Genomic DNA, 24,226 nt, shown 5'->3' with positions numbered 1-24,226 from the left:
CATGCTTGTGTTGCTCTCCAACTCTTTTCACATTTGAATGTGGCTCATGGGTAAAAAAAAAAAGGGTTGGGGACTGCTGCCCAAAGGGATCCAAAGTATTCTTTGTATGGGAAACGTATTGAAACAGGATTAAGCCCCCAAGAATAAGGGCTAGAGTATAGCCTGGGTGTAATTGGTGAAAGTCAAACAATGAACTCCGAAAAGTTACTAGGGGGCAAATTCACTAACCTGCAGAAATTTGCCAGCGCCGGCTTCACTCACAACAAAATTCAAATTCGAAAATACTTTGGCTAAAAACCTGTCAAAGTCACGTAAAAGTCAATGGCAGATACTGTAGTCCTTTTTACAATCTGAATCTCGATTAAGGATCTGCACACAAACTATTAATGCAGGATGTTCAAATTTATTTCAAAAACACCACTGTATCAACGTTTTGGGGGTATTTAACCTCCCTTCATCAGGATGGGAGGTTAACAGGTTTTACAATCGGAACATGATTTTTGCCTTCATGACTGTCAAGAGTTATGGTCTGTTTGATGCTGGTTTTCATTCGATAATCCGATTTTTCATCGATCATCCGATAAATTCACGTGTTTCTTTTGATGATCCAATAAATTCTAGTTTTTCGGGTGACAGTTCGAAAGTCTCACGATTCAAATTTTCACACGATTTTGTAGAGACTTTTCCCCCATAGACAATTTTTAATCGCAATTGTTAGTAAATGAAGCCAAGATCATGGTTGGGAGTTAGGTTGAATTTTTATTAAGTGGACCTGTCACCCAGACTCAAAAATCTGAATAATAAAAGTCCTTTTTCAAATTAAACATGAAATCCAATTTCTATTTTTTATTAAAACATTCATAGCTGTTGTAAGTTCATTTAAAAATCTCAGCTGTCAATCAAATATTGTCTGCCCCTCCTCTATGCCTTAGGCTTTCAGCACTTCCTAGATGTCACTGCTCTCTCCACTTTCCCCCAGTTCTCTTCACCATTTAATTGTGTAGCCAGGGCATGGGGATGGACATCAGGTCCCCCATTCTGGTGCACAAACAAGATTCTGAGATGATACAAGGCTTGTCTTAATAACAGTGTCCACAAAATGGCTACTGTCTGCTTGTTATATTTATTAATTCCCAAACTGAAGGAAACAAGATTCAAATAATTTATATTGTGTAATTAAAGTTCATTTTGCTTGGCTAATGTGATACAATAGGATTTTGAATAATTTTCTGGGGTGACGGGTCCCCTTTAAAGCAACAGGACAAATTTATGTCTTAATAAATAGTCCCCCTAGGGTTCCTTAGAAGTGACGTCAAATTGAAATGAAGCCCCTGTCTCCGAAAGTGTCATGTAAAGTCTGGCTGTGTTGTGTTCATTAGAAGGAGATGTATAATGCAGAAGCAAGGCTGTTATGTTGGACTGCAAAGTTAGAACAAGTATAGTGTTACAAACACAAGTCACAATGTGTTCTGGTCATTCCACAAGGTCCTACAAATACAAGTCACAACGTGTGCTGGTCATTCCAAAAGGTCCTACAAATACAATTCACAATGTGTGCTGGTCATTCCAAAAGGTCCTACAAACACAAGTCACAATGTGTGCTGGTCATTCCAAAAGGTCCTACAAACACAAGTCACAATGTGTGCTGGTCATTCCAAAAGGTCCTACAAACACAAGTCACAATGTGTGCTGGTCATTCCAAAAGGTCCTACAAATACAAGTCACAATGTGTGCTGGTCATTCCAAAAGGTCCTACAAACACAAGTCACAATGTGTGCTGGTCATTCCAAAAGGTCCTACAAATACAAGTCACAATGTGTGCTGGTCATTCCAAAAGGTCCTACAAACACAAGTCACAATGTGTGCTGGTCATTCCAAAAGGTCCTACAAACACAAGTCACAATGTGTGCTGGTCATTCCAAAAGGTCCTACAAATACAAGTCACAATGTGTGCTGGTCATTCCAAAAGGTCCTACAAACACAAGTCACAATGTGTGCTGGTCATTCCAAAAGGTCCTACAAATACAAGTCACAATGTGTGCTGGTCATTCCAAAAGGTCCTACTAAAGAGAGCGAGTTCGATCTGCCACCGAGCTTATAATTAAACATGTCACATTAGCTTTCCTGCTTTAGGTACCAGACAGAAACACATGCAACACTTTTTTTTACCTTGCAACAGCTAATTACACAATCTCAAATTATTGCTTGTGTATGAATCCTGAAACAGACTCTAGCTTTAGGGCAAAAACATCAAGCTTTCTGCACCAGGTTTCTAAAAACACGCCGGCAAAGGTTTTACATTCTCAGCATTACCTTGTTCCCATCAGCTTAGGGTGCTAGACCGCCCAGTGTAACATTGTGGCAGGTAGAATTTCATGGTTGAGTTTTAACACATTCAAGTGCAAATTTAAGTAATGAGTGAGCTAGAAATTGTGTATTCTGTGTAGGGCTTAATATAACCAACTCACAGCTGCAGAGTACAACAATCCTATTACGGTCAGGGCACACGCTCAGATTCGGGGAAATTAGTCGCCGGCGAGAATGTAAATCGCCTGCAAGATGGCACTTGGAGTGCTTCATTTTCCAAAGTCGCCCGAATTCTATCATGGAAAAAAATTGGCTCATCACTACTATTAACATCTTCAAATAGTTCAAGGAACCTCTGCCATTGACTTCTACATGAACTCAGCAGGTTTTGAGCTTGTAAACTTACAAATTCGAGGTATTCAAGTCTTTTCAACGATTTTATTTATTCAAGTTTTTTTATAGTAAGATTTTTTAACAAATAAGGTAACATTTGAATGAATGTATGAATAAATGCCATTTTCTATGCTGAAATCCAGCTGTTTAACATTTCTTCTCTTTCTGCATCATTTGAAATCCTGGCAGGGAAGGAAGGACTTAACACTGATGTTACAAATTGTAACAACTTCTCCACAGCTTACAGACAGCATGCAGGAACTACATAACCCACAATGCATTGCACTGTGATGTTCCTTTCCTTATTGAAATCACGTTTGCAGGGAATTGTGGGGTTTGGAGGATGCAGGCTGAGGACACATGGCTGTTGATACAAAGTTACAGTAGTCAGACAGCTCAGCAAAGTAGTCAGACAGATCAACAGGAGAGCAGGGGGCTAGGCTTAGGGAACTGGCAGAAACCATTAAAAATCATGAAAAGTCTGCATATTTTTTAATTTATGTATATTGAAAAGTTGCTTGAAATTATGTTTACTTTTCTGTTTGTGTGGAGCTCCTCTTTAAGGACAGACTATATTTTTGGCCTTTTTTTTCTTGACTAACGGAAAGAGGTCAAGATTCACATATTTTTTTTTTTTATATATAAATATTAGTCCCTTTAGGGTAATTTAAGGCGAGGTGCAATATTTATAACAGGTCAAGTGATTCCAAAGAATCATCTGTTTGCATTAGATAGGTGGCCAGCTAATGGTACCTGCTGATTGGTTGCTTTACATGACTAGACCTGGTAAAAAACAATGTTTTTTTTTTTTTTTAATTAAATTTCCCCTGTAAATTCCACCAATCTCATGTCCAGAGGCTGTGAGACGGGTCGGGTCAAAATGCCATAACGCTTGGGTCTTCAACACCTTGTTTTTTGGATTGTAGATAAAGCAAATACCAATTGGTAGTTCTCTCCATAACACGTTCCCCTAGAGAGGAAATGTTCTCCACTCCAACATTATATTTCCATTACTTCATCTTTCCACAGTTCTTGAAAGAGACAAAAATGCTTTTCAAAATACAAACAAGCTGAATGACAGAAGAATGTATGGAATTTCATTTACCTCTAAATTAATCCATTGTAATAAATATGTATAAGAAAACATGTACTGTGTCTATAAATAATCCGCTTGTAGTATAGTTGACCTGTAGGACCTATACCCAATTGCAACACATGGGGGGTTATTTACTAAACTCCAAATGCAAAAATCCCAAATAAATCGGAATTTATTAAACCTCGAGGATGGAAAATACTGCATCTCAGACCTGTCGAGGTTGCAAAAGCGTCAATGGGAGAAGTCCCAATGATTTTTTGATGTGCGCTGGGTTTCACGCAATACCCTGAATAAAAATAGTGAAAATCTGTTTGTTTGTTTTTCCGGCAATTTTTTTTTTCGGGAAATGTAATAATAAATAAGAGTAAAAAACCATGAGCGGATTTGATCGGAGTTTGTAGAAGAAAATGTTGAAATAAAATTGGACTTTGATAAATAACCCCCATGGAATTTTTTTTAATAAAAAGTTAGAAAACTGACAAGCTGGCGCTACCAAGGATCCCGGCAGTTCTCAGTAGAACAGGGAGATATTAATAGTAATGTGAGAGTGTCTCTATAATATATTCAAGTAATTCGTGAGCACAGAATACAGCCCATCAGTTATAATAAAATGTGTTAGTAAATAATCATTAAAGCCTATTAAGGTTTGGAATTTTCCCCTTACTGTCTGACACAGGTCCCAGCAAAGCAAATACAGAGCACTGTTCAGCAAAACACAATTTAAGCTACAGTGAAAAAAAAAAAAGGAATAGTAGTGATCATTTCAAATCAAGGGATGATATAAAAATTGATATTCTTGCATTTTTCTTTTAATTTCAGATTTTCAAATTGCTATTGTGTTTCCTTTCTCTTGCTATTTTCTTTCTTACTTCAATCTATTAATCAAATTCATTTTATGAAACAATCAAATTAAGAGCTAGAATCCCTTAGAGATGTAAGCAGTGGGTTTCAGAGAATGCTCTGCTAGCAGGAAGCTCCGGCATAAAACTGGATGGATCTGCTGCTTACACTGGCAATACCCAGGCCGAAATAGCCTTGACCAAGTTGGCAGCGTACTGGATATTACTTTACAAGTGTTGCAACCACACTCAAGAATAACATCCTCCTTTCTCAAACCCAGGTGCTCTTCAAGGTCATGTTCTGGATTCCCCATCCAATATTATCAATGTGAAATTGTTTACATTTTATGCAAATGTGATCTTTTATTCGCATTTCCAAAAGAACAAATATTATCATAGGATATGGGATTACTTGTATAGCAAGTATAGCAAGTATAGCAAGACAAATGATCAAGCAGTAAATATCAGAGATAACTGTACCCATTTAAAATATCAGAGTAGTGAAAAATCCAGAAGCACACCAACAGATTGCTTAGTGAAATCAGTGTTTTATTAAGCCCATGTGTATCCGCAAAAGGGCAACGTATCGGGCACCTCCGGGCCCTTTATCAAGTCTTTAAATTTAAAATATCAGACACAAACTGTACTGAAAAGCACAAGGATCTAGTTCTCACTCACATTCATAGGGATACATGTAGGCATGAGCTGAAATAGTTAACTGAGGGGGAGAGACATAAATTACCGGAAAAACGACTGCAATTTCAATGGTAATTATAAAAATCAAAATGTTTAAAAAATGACTGGGGTAACATTTGGAAAGTGTGCGAACTCTTTCTGCTCAATTTGACAATTTCATTATCCTGGCAACATAGAACTAAGCCAGTCGTACCTGTTATACCAGCATTATTTGTTTTCTAAGAGATTTGGAGCTTGTCTGCATTTAGGGGAGACAACATTTTGTCTCTCTTTTAAAACGAAAACAATTATATTTGACACATTAACAATGCAGTCAAGTTTTATTTTTATTGCATTTGTTTCAGTAACTCAAAGAGAAAACTCAAACGTGTGCATTTTAACAAACGAGTGATACAATGGAGAGAGACAATGACATATATAGCTATAGAAGAAAGGAAGGAAGGAAGGAAGGAGAAAAGAAAGAAAGAAAGAAAGAAAGAAAGAAAGAAAGACGGAAGGAAGAAAGTAATAACAAGAAATATGGAAGGAAAGGAAGGAAGAAAGAAAGAAAATAATAACAAAAGAAAGACGGAAGGAAGGAAGAAAGACGGAAGGAATGAAGGTAGAAAGAAAGGAATTACGGAAAGAAGGAAGAAAAAGAAATAAAGACAGAAAGAAGGAAGAAAATGAAAGAAAGGAAGAAAGAAAGAAAGATGGAAGGAAGGAAGTAATAAGAAATATGGAAGGAAGGAAGGAAAGGAAGGAAGAAAAAGAAAGAAAGAAAGAAAGAAAGAAAGAAAGAAAGAAAGAAAGAAAGAAAGAATGAAAATAATAACAAAAGAAAGACAGAAGGAAGGAAGAAAGACGGAAGGAAGGTAGAAAAAAAGAAATGACGGAAAGAAGGAAGAAAAAGAAATAAAGACGTAAGGAAGGAAATGAAAGAAAGGAAGGAAAAAAGAAAGAAAGAAAGACGTAAGGAAGAAAGTAATAACAAGAAATATGGAAGGAAGAAAGAAAAAGAAAGAAAGAAAGAAAGAAAGAAAGAAAGAAAGAAAGAAAGAAAGAAAGAAAGAAAGAAAGAAAAGAATAACAAAAGAAAGACGGAAGGAAGGAAGGTAGAAAGAAAGAAATGACAGAAAGAAGGAAGAAAAATAAATAAAGACGGAAGGAAGAAAACGAAAGAAAGAAAGAAAGAAAGAAAGAGTCTGAATTCCAGGATTTGGACACTGGTGGAATTTTATAGAGCTAAGAGTGTCAATCAGTAAAGAAACGCCGGTCACCAGCGCTGCCGAGTAAACAATATTTTCACAATACAGCTGTTTTCTTCCTGGCTGACACCTGGTTATCATAAACACAGCTACTGATGTGCTCACATCTAGGGCTTTTGCTTAGATAACTCCGTACAAAATAGAGATGTTCTTTCTAAAATCTATGTAAATTTCCAGACTAAATCCTCCGCGCAAATCCCTTTGAACATGCAAATCCATAAATCATCATTATGCTGACAAAGAAGTGAAGCAACTCATGAAACGAATGCTCGTTTTTATCCAAAATCCCCGCTCAGGTATGGTGCTCTGATCTTTGGGCTCTCGTCCAAGACATTAGAGAATTTTCCCCCTGCTTAAGATTAGCCACAAATTCTAGCGTGTTTTGTAATTAATCAATTGAGCGTTTGGTCAAGTGAAGAAGAAAGGAAGTTTTTTTTTCTCTCTCTTTCTTTTGGAATCATCTTAACTTCCCTACGTCTCGTGCTAATTAGGTAGACTCAGTAAGTCAATTACTGAATGTTGTTTTCAGTGACCGGAGCAGGGCAAGGACACCAGTGTAACAGTATCAAGTGCAAAATGAACCTCTAAAGATATCAGCCCTGCCTACGTCTTCTCAACATTCCAAAAACAGCAGAAGCACGCTAATATTTTTTTATTTGAATATACAGAGACACGGCCAAACATAATCAGCTTCCTCTATCATTTTAGCAACTTCCTGAAATCAGCAAAACCTTGCAAGGTAAATATAGATAAGCCAAGCCCATCTGGACAGGGCAATGCAGAACGGGAATGTGCCCTCTTCCTCTGAAAGGGACCTTGGAAATAAATTATCTTATACATTTCATATCATTACCATTTTATAGATTTAAAAAAAAAAATCTTAGCCTAATCAGGCTTTGTTGACTGACTACAATTCCCATCAGTCAATGTCAGCTGAAGGCAGATGGAGAGCTGGAGTCTGGCCAAGATTTATAAATGTTTTCTCCTAAAACGAAAGGTTCGAAACTCTCCTGCTTTCATCGGCCTATTGTTTTCTGATAGCGGTAAAGAGATATCACATCATTCATTTCAATAAAATAAATTAGAGAGAGAAATAAAGTGTAGCACAAAACACAAATTTCACGTCCAGATTAGGTATAATGCATTATAACATGAAGGCCAGCTAGACAGATCTTCTCCAAGACAGTAGGGTAGCATAACAAAATGTTAAGAGTTTAGGAAACTAATGAACATACAGAGATCAGTCAACCACTGAAGATACCAGTGGTAGACAATCAACTCTTGAAAAGTCCCACAACACAGCAAATGTTTTATTCCATGCCAAAGCACGCCCTCAGCAGGGACCAGGATTAAGATTCCAACATTATTAAAGTAAACATCAACATCAGAATCAGAGTTCTACGCACATATTCCCAATGAGAAACAGCAAGAAACGCACCCGGGAGAGCAATCGACTTACCGAAGATGGTAGTCCAGGTGGAACCTTCCGGACTTTCTTGGCTTGCACTTCTGCTACGGGCAAAGCAAAAGAAGATGTGATTACAGACTGAAAGCCATATTTTACAAGATACAATGGAAGATCTTCTGTTAATTTAATTATAGTTACATTCCAGAAAAAATGTAAACAGGAAAATCAAATTGAGTAAGGCTCTGAAAATTCCAGATTCTACATGAAGCCACCAGAATGAACCAACATGAACAAGCAGAAGCATTTAAAGAGTTAAGGTTATGAGAGTTCTGCTGAGAAACTGAATATAAGGGAGAAGACTGCTCCCTTGTCTTCTGTTCCTATTATGCCCATGTATTATCTAAAACTATAACAGGTCATTCATCTGTAGAAGAAAGGGTAGACAACACTTACCCATTGAACTTCCGTGAAAAGGCCTCCTCCGGGGGTTATTGCTTGAGTACGGATAGTATTGTGATCCAGGTTTCGTAGGCGAAAGTGCTCCTGTGTTTGCCATTTCCATGTCCCCTCCAAGAAGGCTTTGCTAAAGGGGTAGGAAAAAATTGAATACATTGAATTTATTTTCTACAGTAGAATTTCTATTTTACACTTGTGGCCAGGGAAAAAATACTGCAACTTTCACTTAAGTTCAGGAAATAGTTAAATACATTTCGTTTTTTTTGGGAGAATGGGTGAAATGTTTTCTTTTTTTTTTTTAATGCGATGTTCATAATTATGTAATCCAGGTATAGGATCCCTTATCCGGAAACCCGATATCCAGAAAGCTCCGAATTACGGAATGGCAATCTCCCATAGACTCCATTTTATCCAAATAATCCAATTTTTTTAAAATTATTTCCTTTTTCTGTGTAATAATAAAACAGTAGCTTGTACTTGATCCCAACTAAGATATAATTAATCCTTATTGGAGGCAAAACCAGCCTATTGGCTTTATTTAACGTTTAAATGAATTTCTAGTAGACTTAAGGCATGAAGACCCAAATTACGGAAAGATCCGTTATCCGGAAAACCCCAGGTTCCGAGCATTCTGGATAACAGGTCCGATACCTGTATATAGCGATTGCAATCATCTGAGACATCAACGTTAACAATCGCAGTCATTTCTTTACTGTTCTGTATAGGAGTATTCACGGGCGCATTCCTCAAATCTGAATTCTAATATATATATATATATATATATATATATATATATATATATATATATATATATATATATATATATATATATATATATATATATATATATATTAGAATATATATATATATATATATATATATATATATATATATATATATATATATATATATATATATATATATATATATATATAACTGTACAAAATACCATCAAAATGAATTTTTTTTTTTTTGCATTAACCATCAACGAAGCTAAAATTTTACAAACTTCCTGTAATTCACGAGCTGCAATAAGAACAGCATTCTCAGTAGTAAAGGCAAAACATAGCGGTTGTTGATGTTAATTCATTGTACTACAAGCCTATAGCTTAAGGAAATCATCTACATCCCTAGCGCAGAAATGAAATACAGAGCTGGAAACGTTAGGAGACGGTAATAAAGTTAATATGTTACAGGTAATCAGAAGAGAGGAATCTGCGCGAGTTTTTAAAATGAAGATACTGCAACTGTCATATAAAAATCCCTTGATTACACTTGGCTCGGGGTAATACATTGTTCCTTAAATTGTGCTCACATGCATTTGCAGCAGGTGCACATGCCCAAATTTATATTAAGAACAAATTTATCATTTAAGGAAGAAAATTTAAAATTAAGTACCAACCCCCCCCCCAACTTTATCTTTACTTGTAATCAACTTTTACCGACTGAACTAATTACTGTACTTGATAAAGTACAGAATGTGTTTTCCCTAATCTAAATTCTAATCACCATGTCACTCACAACAGACTTAGTAATGCTCCACTAACACACTATTCACATGCAAAATACCCTAAATAAGGCCAATTATGACTCTGCTCCTCTTCCCTGGTTAACCCGCTGAGAACTGAAAATGTTCACAAGGCAGTCACCAATTAAGACAAAGGGTCCTTGTATTAAACAAAATCAGTCTTTTTGATTCCTAAACAGCTCAACAAAGTGGCCTGCCTTTTTGCTAAGAAGCCGTTGGTCAAATACGACCCCGCGAGATTGAAGATTACAGACTAGAAACGTCTGAGCTCAACACAATTCTCCAACTGTCGGCAGCTCCCATACATGAACTTGGGGAAACATTTAGATAGTAAGCTCTTCCAGCTAGGGGTTTTTCGGGCTATCTTTCTATTTTCATTTACATTTTTAAAAACTCTACTTATATTACATCATCTTAATCAACAACTATTATCATGAAATCTTTTACAAAAAATGCAATTGTCTCTAGGGAACAGGAGAAAGATTCAGTGGGATTTTATCACAGCACCTGGGATGCCTTAGGGAACTCCTCCTTTTTTTTTTTTACAAATTGGTTGATTCAGACGGAAAAAAAAATACACCCACTGAAAAACTCATTATTGGTCAATCTACATCTCCATGACTCAGCTTGGGGGTTCCTGCATGCTTTTTTTTATGATTAAACGGTATTTAATATTATTAAATAAATATTATGACGTGGGAGGCTTCTCTAGACAAGACCTATAGCATTAGTTTAATTTCCTGTAAAAGACGAGTTTCACGCTATTTGGTCACTAGGAGGCCAACCCTGTGCTCTAATTATAAATAGGATTCTTAGAAAAGCTCTGTATTAGTCACATTACATTCATTTATTAACACACGGTACAGTGCAAAGAGTAAATTATTACTGGCATTACTATGTATTACACACGCTGGAAATTAATCTTAAATTCAAGGAAATGGAAATAGAAAAAAACGGTGGATTGCACGCAGATTTTTTTCATTTTCAATTTCTACATTTTATTTATTTATCTCTGTTTTAAAATGTAAATTGACAAAGTTCAGCGATCACGTAAAGACACAGGTTCCTTGGTCATACACTGTTACAAATGAAGGATTTCAGAGGTAACTCAAAATATCCTAATATCAAAGCGAGGACGTCATGGTTTTATACAATGGACAAGGTCCAAAGTCACATGAGACACGAAGAAATGCTTTAAATCTGCTGTTTGCTTCATTATACAGCTGAATCCAGCACATTTTGCAAAATTTGGATCAAGCTAACAGCACTGTTTTTTCCTTCCACAAGGATGTTTTGTTGATTATACTGAAATTTGCATATGCAGATGAAGGTTTGGATGCAGTTTGGTGCTGAGCCAAATGTTAAGGATTTGGTGCTCAGCTGAATACAAAAATGATGGCTTTGACGCATCCCTAGACATGTGACATTAGGAAGGAAAATTACAACCGATGACATTACTCGGCACCCTTCACTAAATGAGGGTATGTGCCGGACTTTATCACTTTATAAATAAGTTATAATAAGTTAACCATCTTACAATTTCATTTATTTTGAGAGATACATGTTCATCCTTAATCACTCCATAATTGACCTTCAGCCTGGATTCTAGGTTTACCTAGAACATCCGATTATATCTAGAGATAATTGTTCATCCCAATGCTCACCATAATTGACCTTCAGCCTGGATTCCAGGTATATCTAGAACATTGATTATATCTAGAGATAAGTGTTCATCCCAATTCTCACCATAATTGACCTTCAGCCTGGATTCCAGGTATATCTAGAACATTTGATTATATCTAGAGATAAGTGTTCATCCCAATTCTCACAATAATTGACCTTCAGCCTGGATTCCAGGTATATCTAGAACATTGATTATATCTAGAGATAAGTGTTCATCCCAATTCTCACCATAATTGACCTTCAGCCTGGATTCCAGGTATATCTAGAACATTTGATTATATCTAGAGATAAGTGTTCATCCCAATTCTCACAATAATTGACCTTCAGCCTGGATTCCAGGTATACCTAGAACATTGATTATATCTAGAGATAAGTGCTCATCCCAATTCTCACCACAACTGGCCTTCAGCCTGGATTCCAGGTATACCTAGAACATTTGATTATATCTAGAGATAAGTGTTCATCCTTATTCTCACCATAATTGACCTTTAGCCTGAATTCCAGGTATACCTAGAACACTGATTATATCTAGAGATAAGTGTTCATCCTTATTCTCACCACAATTGGCCTTCAGCCTGGATTCCAGGTATACCTAGAACATTTGATTATATCTAGAGATAAGTGTTCATCCTCATTCTCACCACAATTGGCCTTCAGCCTGGATTCCAGGTATACCTAGAACATTTAATTATATCTAGAGATAAGTGTTCATCCTCATTCTCACCACAATTGGCCTTCAGCCTGGATTCCAGGTATACCTAGAATATTTGATTATATCTAGAGATAAGTGTTCATCCTTATTCTCACCACAATTGGCCTTCAGCCTGGATTCCAGGCATATCTAGAACACCAGATTAGCATTCAACCCAAATTTCAGTGGAATCACCCTTCAGGCTCCCCATCCACTGCTTTGTGCACCCTGGTGGTGCCAGGGTCACCGTTTTCAAACACTTGTAATTTCACATTATTTCATATGGCTGGTTTATGACTGGAAGGGCAGTTGGCTAAGTGCAAGAAACAACCACCGTGTGCATTTTGCACCCTGCATGTATAAATAAACTGCTGAATGTCTCTGTGTTCCATTTTGGAGTGCAGAGACTTGCAGGAGAGGCATCCCTCCACTCTAACCTGACTTGCTTGTCATTCAGACACACAAACTGGTGACGGATAAGGATAGGGTTGTTCTGCACCCCTTGACACTGATTCTGCACCTTTAGTAAGGCTCAGAGTGCAGCTAGACCTTGGGCAGAAGTGTTCTGTGCATGGGCCACATATATAACCCATCAAATGTTTCTAAACTGCAACTGCCCACACCCACTCATAGAGGCCATTTATCAAAGTAGAAAAAAACTCAAATTTTTTGTGTGTAAGGCAACACTAATATAGTGTGATGCAGTGTCTGTGTTGCTTTACTCTTGCCATCTTGCCCTATAATATCTAGTACCACCTCAATTTCCCTACAACTGTATATCTGTAAGGTTCCCCAATATGCACAAACTCTATATAAAAGGGGGATGAGGGTCTATATTTCATTTGCTTAGCTAAATCCAGTATTTTAGAACACTGGTAACTAAATAAAACTGCCAGTTAGTGTTGGTAAACCCACTGACGTTTCAGGCTCATGTTGAGAATGCAAGTGTGTGCTTTAGCAGAGAGGGAGCAGGTCCCTTTGTGTAACAGCGGTGCCAAACACTCTAGACACAAGCCACACGTTAACCAGCTCAGCATTCCTTACAGAACTCTAGGAGATCTGCTAATTACTCGCAAACGGAGAGAATACATGTAGCGTGCTTGTACATAAAGGTGCCAACAAAGAGTTGCAGCTTGCCTTGCTGTTACTGAAGGAATACAGTGTGAGTGTTACAGAACATTATCATAAAGGGAGGTGATGACATTCTCTGCTGAAATGAGATATATTTTTGCTGAGCAGGTTGACAGTGTAGAGGAGGGCTGCAGCGTGTTACCGGGATTAGTCAAAACAGCAAAGAAACACCATACGGGGCAATACTGCTGGACGGGGTTTCAGGCAGCCATGTCAGTTCTATCAAGATGAACCACAGAGAAGGTACCAAGTTCACCCTGGTGGAAGCATATAATAACGCCCAATGCACGTGAAAAAGACGTAATGCACCAAACAACATGATATTTTCTTTGTATATTAAATATATTAATATTGTCTGTTTCATGAATGTATCACAGAATCCATAGTAAGCAGCAATCTTTCTTCATGGCCAAGATTTAAACAGAAGACACAGCATATACAAACCTTCTCCCATGAACCAAATAGGCAGTACCTATACTCAAACAAGGGACAAGGTTTGTATGTGGTTGACTGTGTCTCAATGTTTGTCTTCAAATGCTCCTCTCAGAACAGTGAGTGTGATGTTAAAACGCACAGTATGATATAGGTCTCGTCTTCTCATGGCTGCAATGGGTTTCATGTAACCAGTAAAGGGGTTCCTACACCCTTAAAGGGCTCTCTGAGATTAACAGTCACTTATCTCTCTGCAGTCGAAAATCCCTATGGGTAATATCGCACAAGGAGTGTCTGAAACCTTCTCCTGGGAATATTGCAATGTCACTTGTCTCTTTAAAACAAGGCATTTGGTATTTCAGGAGGATATAAACCAGTGCATTGTATTTGTGAACGTTCAGACTAAGATGTGTTGTCTTTTTAAAGTCTAAGCTCCTCACAATGCACGAGGAAGAGATACACAGGAATATAAGAAGAGGTAAAGTCCATGAAGCATGATAGGTGGTACCATGGGAATGTTCACTTGAAGCTTGTTCCTGAGACAAGTAAAGCACACAACCATTTATCTAGACCCCATGGATCCATAATACTATGTGATTCACATTCATATTAGGCTAGAGAAGTACTAGGCTAGTTACAGAAGCCAAAATGAAGTTCATTGACTCCAAAGTTAAAGGGTAAGTTTAATATCACATGGAGTCAACTGATAACACCACAAAAATGCTAAGAGCAGTGGATAAATCCAGAAGCCCAGGGCACAATGAGTAGATACAGTGCCATTGACAGCAAAGAAATCCCTAACCAAGATTTAGAAGGCATGGGGCAAATTCACTAAAGCACTTCTTCAGTCGAAAATTCGCAACTACTACGTTAATTCACTAAAATGCAAAGTTGCGTCTCGGCAGCAAAACACTGGCGAAGCTTCTCTAGCTTAAATTCGTCAACGCAAGCATTTCATAGTGAACTTTCACTAATGTACTTTTCTGACCAGCGAAACTTCATTAGTACTCTAACGCTTAGGTCAATTTGAACAGGGCAGGTACATATAGGTCATATATACGTCTTTATTAGAGATGTTGGTGCAAATGCTTGAAGTGGCCACTTATTATTACACATGTCCAAGGAAGCAAAAGAGACCTTCTATTGGTTTAAAAAAAAGTAAGGCTATGATGTCACTGACATAAGATTGAGTAGGATGTAGATTCATCTTACCAGGTCTAAGCTGGTGAAGGAAACTCTGATAAAAGAGAAAACATTCTGTAAAATTTCTGTAAAACATTCTGTGAATTTGCGATGTAACGATTGTTCGCCTGAGTGAAAATTCGCCCTTGCAAAAGGGTGTAAAACTTTGCTAGTGACGCTCGTTTTCGGTAGCGAATTGTCCTCTACACCTGTTAAAATTAACGATGTCCCTGCTGATAAGATTTCTGTTGATTTTTTTGCTAGTGACACCACTTCGCCCCTGTCCCCCCTCCCTGCTTCCTACCCGCATAGTCCATTATTTCAGAAAGTGTCCTGGACAGCATGCTCACTTTTGTATGCAGTTCACTGAATTGCCGAAGCAAAGGAAGAAACTCCAAAGAAGATAGAAGATCCGGAAGATAGCACCCTTTTGCTCTGCTGAGCTACTCTGCATAAATAAGTAAGCATGCTGCCCGGGGAACCACTCTGGAATAATGCACTAACAAAATTGGATTATTTGGATAAAATGGAGAGGGAGACAGCTTTTCCATAATTCGGAGCTTTCTAGATAACGGATCTCTAGATAATGGATCCCATACATGTACCCTTAAATTTTACAAGAGAGAGCACATTATTCCTTGTATATTTGTCATTCTCTGACATTACAAGGGACAGTCTTAAAATAATATATTTCACTTCAGCACTCAAACACAACATTAAATTAGAGAAGGGCAACTAAGCTGGTAAAGGGAAAATCTTAGCTATGAGGAAAGACTGGCCAAATTGGGGATGTTCACGCTGGAGAAGAGGCGCTTAAGGGGTGATATGATAACTATGTATAAATATATAAGGGGATCATATAATAATCTCTCTAATGATTTATTTACCAGTAGGTCTTTCCAGCTGACACAAGGTCACCCATTCCGATTAGAAGAAAAGAGGTTCCACCTAAATATTGGGAAGGGGTTTGTTACAGTGAGAGCTGTGAAGATGTGGAATTGTCTCCCTGAATCAGTGGTACAGGCTGATACATTAGATAGGTATAAGAAGGGGTTGGATGGTGTTTAGCAAGTGACGGAATACAGGGATATGGGAGATAGCTCATAGTACAAGTTCATCCAGGGACTGGTCCCATTGTCATTTTGGAGTCAGGAAGGAATTTTTCCCCCTCTGAGGCAAATTGGAGAGACAAACTGGCAGTTAGGCAGGTTATATATAGAGTTAAAAGATTGAACTTGATGGATGTGTGTCTTTTTTCAACCTAACTTACTATGTTACTGTACCTAAAGCTCCAACATATTATACAAGGCTATGTATAAATGAAAATCCTAGGCCGGTATATTGCACCGTTGTTGGGTTCATGTGAGTCCATTCATGTTGGTAAGTGTCGTCCAAATATCCACAATGTGTCACTAATTCAGTCCTACAATTTTTGGCAGAGAGCACCAAAATCTGCCTGCTCCTAGAGCTTAAAGGAATGACATTCCTCTCCCCCTCCTTCCGCAGATGACAGTCCGGTGTCATACATTTACCACGGCTGTAAGAGAAAGCTGTAATCACGGACGGCTCGGAGGCTGAAGCTTCATTGCCTCGCAACTAGTAAGGTAGCTTTTTGGTGGGTAGCCAAGTAGTGAGATGAATGCAGGGCCAATCAAACGTTACTTCTTTGTCTTTAGGATTAATGAGGTTACCTATTTTCAGATGTCTTTAAGGGGGAAGTACAGCAATGATTTGAGTTAGTGGAGATACATATTCTGACCCCTTTTGTGGTCTACAGAGTAGTCAGACATTTATTGAATTTGGAATCCCCTTAATGGAAAAAGAAATCCCAAAGATGTGTGTGTGTGTGTATATTATATATATTATATATATATACAGTATATAAAATAAAACATACAAACCTACCCATTGAACAACGATGCCACCCATTGAGATTATGAAACCTATTTGCAAGTAGCAGCTACTAATCTCCCTAAACTATCATCAGAATGTTCTAGGCCTGCCAGTGATAGATGTAAAGCCTCCCTTCTCCTCCCCCTATAAGCTGCCATCTGGGTGTTCTAATTCAGGCCCTCTGTGATAGGCTGGACATGATCACCTTGATGGCAGCCTACACGGGGGTGGACAGGGAGTTGACAATAAGAATAGTTGACACCACTATACTTTAATGGGAGGGTTGGGAGCTGACTAACTCCGGCCAGTGGAACAATGTGATGGCATTGTGCCTGGATGAAACAGGGTCAGGCTATTTTCAACATAATAACTGGTCACACTAGAGCACAATGGTGAATAGTATGTGTTTAGATACTTTAAACCCCAAACCAACCATTTATAAATAATATTAGGTTCTGCTTCAAAATAAAATGCAACTTAAATAGTTCTCCTAAGATGATCAACCTGCAACAGAAGAATACCCAGTGGTTTAGACTAAAATCCTGGAGTTGATAGCTCCTAACAAAATCTAAGTGTTGATAACTGTTGGAATGGTACTACATAACTGGATCTTGGTTGGCCAGCCCTTATATATTGTTGAGTGTTGCTCTTGCCATCTTGTCCATAGTATGGACTATCTGTCTTGTTTTGCTGGCACAATCTTGCCATACTATTCTAACTTGCCCTACAGTCACAACCATGTCCTACTCTTTGATTCTTACCACACTATGGCAATCCTAAGGGCAACTGCATCTGTTTAGACACAGGATCACCGTACCAGAGGCCCCCCTTCAGACTAGAAGAAAAAAACTTTAATTTGAAGCAGAGTATGGAGTTCTTCACAGTGAGGACAGTGAGGTTCTGTACTGCTGATGTTGTGATGTTAGTCGTCTGGCGACAAATCTCCTCTTCTTCTGGTCAACTAATCTCCCCGAACTGCCTTCCCACAGGCTATAATGAAAATCACCGACGGGAAGGCACTCAGAGTGATTCGTTTTCCAAAGTCGCCCGAAGTTTCCTCATGAGGCAACCTCGAGCGACTTTGGAAAATGAAGCGATCGGTGCCTTCCCGCCAACGATTTTCATTATAGCCGGCGGAAGGCAGTTCAGGAAAAGACACAGATTCCCTATAACTGCTCAATTTCCATGATGATTTAAGCACATATACTTTAGTATGAGGATATAGGTTCTTTTCAAATGGTCAGCGATAATGCCATATTGTGAAAGCAAATGATTCCTAGGCTTTACTGTTCATTTAATAAGATGTCCACCCCAAACAGCTGTGCCCAGAGAGGACAGAGGAGATGCACAAAAAGCAGCCCTAGAGGCTGGGAATGTTGGGAGCTGACAGTCGGCAACAGCTGGAAGACAAACATTGGACAACCCAATCATATTCTTACTGGTCATATTTCAGATGGTATTTTATAATACGCCTTTCACTTGGGAAGCACTGTATAAGATGCAAGTCTATGTATTTTTAAAGGCTTGTGAATGGAACACTACACATTTACTATTGTTCAGCCTACTTCTTGCATCCCTAACTGCCAGCAGTACAGGGAGAGATAAAGCTTTCACAAACCATCAGCCTGCAATATTCATTTACAGCCCCATTTGGGGTTTGTGCTTAGCCAAATTAGCATCCCTTGGTTTTAACCACTTGATAACCTGTAGTGCACCACTCTAGGCATCAGGATGTGATCTGTTTGGGAATCTCGTCTCGTAACATGGGCAGTTACCTATAGCAACAATCAATGATTAGCTTTTTAAAGCCAGCTGCAAGTAGAACAATGAATGCAGCAACTTCATTGGTTGTAATGAGTTAGGGCCCCATGGCAAATTTGCCCAGTGTTGATAAATGACCCCCCCATTGACTCTTGGACATTATTTCTATCCATGATATCCAACTGGACAGCATTTCCAATGAGGACAAACTAAAACCCCCAGCACCCCACAGCAATATTTCAACAATATCTGGCAGTCACTGGATGGACTTGATTTAAACAGTTTTAATTTCCTTATAGGGGCCCCAACATTCCAGTCTTGAATGCATTTGCCAAGTATTTGTTTGTGTTGATATTGTTGGTGTGGTCAGACTCATTTTAATAGGCTTCATCTATTTCAGTGGCTCTAATTATTGTGGACACTCAGGGTCAGACCGGGGGGCCTGGGGCCCACCGGGCAGCTGTCCCAGGGCTTCCCCTTCCGGGTCCCCTGCCAAGCCAGGCCCTGCACATGCGCGCACTTTGTATTTGCCATGACCTGCCCAAAGGGATGTTGAGACAGGAAGATTTGGCAGGGAGCGGCTCTGGGCAGGCAGGGCCCATCGGGTTTTATCCCGGTGCCCCACCGGCCCAGTCTGACCCTGTGGACACTTTGGGCAGTGGCGGAACTACCAGGGGTGTAGAAGGTGCAATCGCACCAGGGTCCGCACCCTCTCTGGTGAAGGTGAATACGCTGAAAAAAAAAACTCTTCTAGAGGTGGGTGGGGGTTGGGGCCTGGCTGCATGACCTGCACCTGGGCCCCCTAGTTACGTTACTGACTTCAGGTCTGGACACCACAAGCAGGTTTTACTGCAGTAGTAAAATATCAGCAACATGGTAACCCTGGCCTGGAGTAATCACAGCAGCAAGTGTTACTACTGGAATGCTCTTTGCTCAGTTAGTCTTCCAGTGCTTACTCGGTTGTCTTGGTGGAGGAATACCAGAAACCTGTAGGACACATCAGGATAGCTTCAGGAAAGGAAGTTGGCTGGGAAATCGACAAAATGTCAAGCCCCATGTCAGATTTCAAAATTGAAAACCTGTTTGCTCTTTTGAGAAATGGATTTCAGTGCAGAATTCTGCTGGAGCAGCACTATTAACTGATTCATTTTGAAAACATTTTTTTTTCCCATGACAGTATCCCTTTAACATGACTTCAATTTTTTACATATGAGGGATTTCCCTGCAGTGAGCACCAACAATTTGTTTTTTTGGTGTGCTACCACCGTTAATGTGGATATGATCTTAAAAGTTCTTGTGGTGACATGGGTGTGGTTTACAGTGGGTGTGGTTTACAGTGGGTTTGGTTTAAAAGGGGGAGTGGCCAACACTGACTTCTATTATCGGCCCTCCACCACATAGGCTAGTAAATTTTGGCCCTCGGTACCACAGAAGTTGGACAGAGCTGGCCTAGGGCAATACAAACTATAAATAACCACCTGCAGAAAGGGCATTTTTCTGCTATTCCAGTATCTCAGGGGCCCCATAGAGGAGAGTGAGAGCAGCAAAGCATTCTGGGACTTGTAGTTCAGGATCAGCTAGAGGCTTAACTGATTTGATTGTCTGCTCACAGAAGGTAAACAGTTTAAAAGCTCCTTTTTTCTGTTGCATTAGCTGAAGTCTACAGCCAAGCTTAAATTCAGATTGCATTGCAACCTGGAGTATAATTTAGAGGAAGGGAGGGGGGGGGGATAACGATAATAAAGTTTCCCCAACGCCGATGACATTTTGCAGAGACAGAGTACATGTGAGCAGAAACACAAGGCAGATTGTGTTTATTTTAAAAAGCTGCGTTCCATTTTTTATGTACAAAAAGTGCAGCTGTGAGAAATTGGAAAACCCACCTGGCAAGGGAGACTATTATGTTTTCATATATAGAGGGAAAAATCCTCTTAGGGGCCGGCAGGCGGATGTACGGCTTAAGCCTTTGGCACACGTAGACGTCTTTCTAGCGCTTGCTTAGTGGAGCAATATGAGCCTCAGACAGGTCCCAAAGCTAAAAGCTCTCAAGGATGCGCTCGGAGCCCTTGGAAATGACCTACGTGGTGGTGCATCTCCATTTCATTGTCATGGGCCTCGTCTTTCATTCACTGGAGCTGCTGCTTCAATTCCATATGACCCTACAGCTATAGACTCCGATATGAGCAATAGTGACCCATTCACTGCATGCAACGGGGAAACAAGGAGAATGTACAGGGCTCAGATAAGCCAGTAAGGAGGGCATAGAGATTGGAAAAAAGGGGACAGGGCATATATATATATATATATCAGGGGTGGGTGGGGAGATGACACAGAGATTGGGAAGGTGGAGGGAAGGGTTCAGGGGAAGAGAGGCTCCGAGATTGGTAATGGAGAGGATGGGACATAGGTATTAGCGGACAACTATACCCCCAAAATGAATATGTGAGCAACAGATAGTTTATATCAAATTAAGTGGCATATTGACCTTACAAGTATAGTTTGTTGGTATGTTTGTGTGCACAGTGAATCATACGGTCCCAAGGGGCCGGCCCTTATTTTTTAAAATTACAGTTTTCTATTTATGATTACCCAATGGCACATACTACTAAAAAAGTATATTATTATGAAAATGGTTTATTTAAATGAAGCAGGGTTTTACGTGTGAGCTGTTTATGCAGTATCTTTTTACCTACATATTTTTCCTTTAAGGGAAGATCTGGAGAGAACACAGAGACTTGGGGAGAGAGCACAGAGATAAAAGAGAGGTTGGTTTAGAGCAGTGATCCCCAACCAGTGACTCAGGAGCAACATGTTTCTCACAAACCCCTTGGATGTTGCTCTCAGTGGCCTCAAAGCAGGAGCTTATTTTTGAATTCCAGGCTTGGAGGCAAGTTTTAGTTGTATAAAAACCAGGTGTATTGCCAAACAGAGTCTCCTGTTGGGCTACCAATCAGGGCTGGCACTAGGGGTAGGCAGAAAAGGCACGTGCCAAGGATAAGAAGACTTATTCTGCTGACTATCCCTGTACTGGGCTGTGTCCCCTCGTCAGTCCCACTGTGCGTTGTCGGCCTGTCATACGCGCAGTCACGGGTCTACTACGTGCGCACGCCCATTCCAGTGCACAAGTGCCATGAGGCGGGGGCTGATAGTTTGCGCACTGGCTTGTCCAGCCTCTGCTACCAATACCCAATCACAGCTCTTATTTGGAAGCCCCATGTACTTTTTGCATGTTTATGTTGCATTATTGTACACTAGAATGTGGCTCAAGAGTAAAAAAAAGTTGGGGAGCCCTGGTTTAGATGTTTAGCAAAGCCCTAATATTTCAGGACTAAGGGGTCTGCGTCAGTGATGGCTAATGTGCAGCCCTCAAACTACTGTTAGTCTGATCCAGACCCTTCTCACTCCATATCATTTAGCAGGAGTCAGAGCAGACTGGGCTTTAGTTTATAACATGTAGCAGAGACATCAAGTGGGACATTCATTAAGATTCGTAGTTGCGCCAGCGTCCGCTTCGCCGCACTTCGCCAGGCGTATTTTCGCCAGCGCTATGCAAATTCACTAAAATCCGAAGTGTAAGGTTGCGAAGTTGCGCTAGCGTTAATTCGCCAAGCAAAGCGAAGTTACACTAGCGATAGTTAATTTGCATACGGCGCAAAATTGAAGTTACAATGGAGGTATATGTAGCATCACTACACAAGCCTGGGAAACCTTCAAAACAGCAAATAAAATTTTTATTTTGCCCTACACATGTACCCACTGTATAGTTAAGTTGCCATGAGTTAGGAAATGTAGGGGGGAAGGAGGGAGCCCCAAAAAAATTTCCGATCTTTTTCAGCCTATCACCCATATAAAATGAAAAAACGCCAGTGTTTTTTGGGACTTAGAAAATTTTTTAACTTTTTTTGAAGCAATCCCTATCTACTCTATTGCACTTCGCCTGGTCTGAGGTGGCAAAGGAATTCTGGCGTAAAAGGTAGCGTTCAGAATAATTTGCGTGTCAGTGAATTTGCGTAGTTACGTCCGTTGCGCAAATTCGCCAGGCGTAAGGGTGCGAAGTAACACTAGCTACGCTGGCGCATTCACGCTAGCGTTAGGCGCTTCGTCGTTTAGTGAATTTGCCCCTATAGGACAAGGAAAGTTGTTTAGCAGTTGGGGGTGCCAAATGTTAGGCACCCCCAAGTGATTGTATTGACTTACCTGAAACCCTGGGCTAGTGCTCCTATCAGCAGAAAACTGCACCGGCCCCAGGTTATAACAGTGAGCACCACGGAGTGATCCACTTCCGTTTTCTTCTTTCTTCAAATTTTCCGGGGCAGACGCATGAGCAGTTGAATGAAATAGTGACTTTTTAGTTAAAGTTTTCACTGCAATGCTCATGCTCAGCCGCACGAAGGAGGAAGATGGAAGAGGATCGCTCCGTGGTGCTCACTGGTATAACCCCGGGCCGGTGCAGTTTTCTGCTGATAGGAGCACCAGCCTGGGATTGCAGGTAAGTCAATACAATCACTTGGGGATGCCTAAACTTTCGTACCCCAAGTGCTACAAGCCTTTCCTTCTCCTTTAATTAAAGGGACCACCACTTGTATTTTTATGTGGAAGTTGCATTATACTTTAACTCAAACGGTGGTTTTGGGGTGTTTCAGCAAGAGAATTAAATGGGGAAAAACAGAGCAAGGTAAGTGCCTGAAATCACTACGTGTGCCATAGGCCTTCCAATGCTACAAGTGCCCAACAGTAAAATGCAGCTCCTCCTGAAGTCAAGTTGTATCCAGTTAAACCAGCTGTATTTTTATTATAGCGAGGGGACAAAAGGAACAGGCCTTTGTCACATATCAGCTTTAGAAAGCTTTTCTCAAAACAGAAACAAAACAAAACAAAAAAAAGTCGAACATTGTTGTTAAATCTCGAGCAAGTTCCAAGGTCTTTCCGTTCCCTTCTTCTCCAATTAAAAGTTTCATAACAAAGGTTTAACAATTTTTATTGCACGGCCCTGGGGGGGACGCCTACCTCCGACACCTGCAGGTGCAAAACACAAAGAGGTGATAGTAACTCGGCTGCTTTATCACCAGGTGCCTCATTCTGCGCCTCCGAACATTCTCCCAATGATTAGAAAGAAAAAAAGGTTTGTTTTTTTACTGAACTCCAGCAGCAAATAAACTACATGATTTTAGCTTTATTTTTTATAATCCTTGTAAATGTTTCGCTGATACCCAGAAAAAGCTTTGTTGAGCAACTGTCAGTTACAGAAAAATATCCGCAATGGGGGGCAGCTACCGGCTTCTCTTCTTCTTCCCTCTTGCATTCATCCAAACATTTTGGGACAAAAAGATTTGGAGCCTTCCGCGCGGCGAAAATATCTGATCACTCCTAATTTGTGGCCACACCCTCTAATCACCATGTTCATTTTACAAAATTTGGCAGGCTATGAACGTTTCAACACATTTCTGTGATTTTTGTGTTATTACAGTTTTGCTAATGAAGGT

General features: G+C 39.7%; 1 protein-coding gene across 16 annotated transcripts in view; it reads right to left on the bottom strand.

Annotated features, from left to right (window-relative positions):
• The window catches only part of tcf4.S (transcription factor 4 S homeolog), a 298,455-nt gene that overhangs the window by 125,890 nt on the left and 148,339 nt on the right, over positions 1 to 24,226 (bottom strand). For 9 of the 16 annotated variants that reach the window (XM_041580620.1, XM_041580612.1, XM_041580610.1 and 6 more), the window contains 2 exons: positions 8,440 to 8,569; positions 8,038 to 8,090 (listed from right to left, as the gene is read on the bottom strand). In XM_041580620.1, the coding sequence (XP_041436554.1) occupies positions 8,038 to 8,090; positions 8,440 to 8,569 (183 nt within the window). The remainder of the gene's footprint in view (positions 1 to 8,037; positions 8,091 to 8,439; positions 8,570 to 24,226) is intronic. The other 7 variants (XM_041580624.1, XM_041580611.1, XM_041580617.1 and 4 more) reach the window with 1 other exon arrangement.

The sequence above is a fragment of the Xenopus laevis genome, chromosome 1S (assembly GCF_017654675.1).
Source record: "Xenopus laevis strain J_2021 chromosome 1S, Xenopus_laevis_v10.1, whole genome shotgun sequence".
Taxonomy (NCBI): Eukaryota; Metazoa; Chordata; class Amphibia; order Anura; family Pipidae; genus Xenopus; species Xenopus laevis.
The sequence above is the reverse complement of the archived record's forward strand: the minus strand, read 5'-3'. Positions and strand labels throughout refer to the sequence as shown.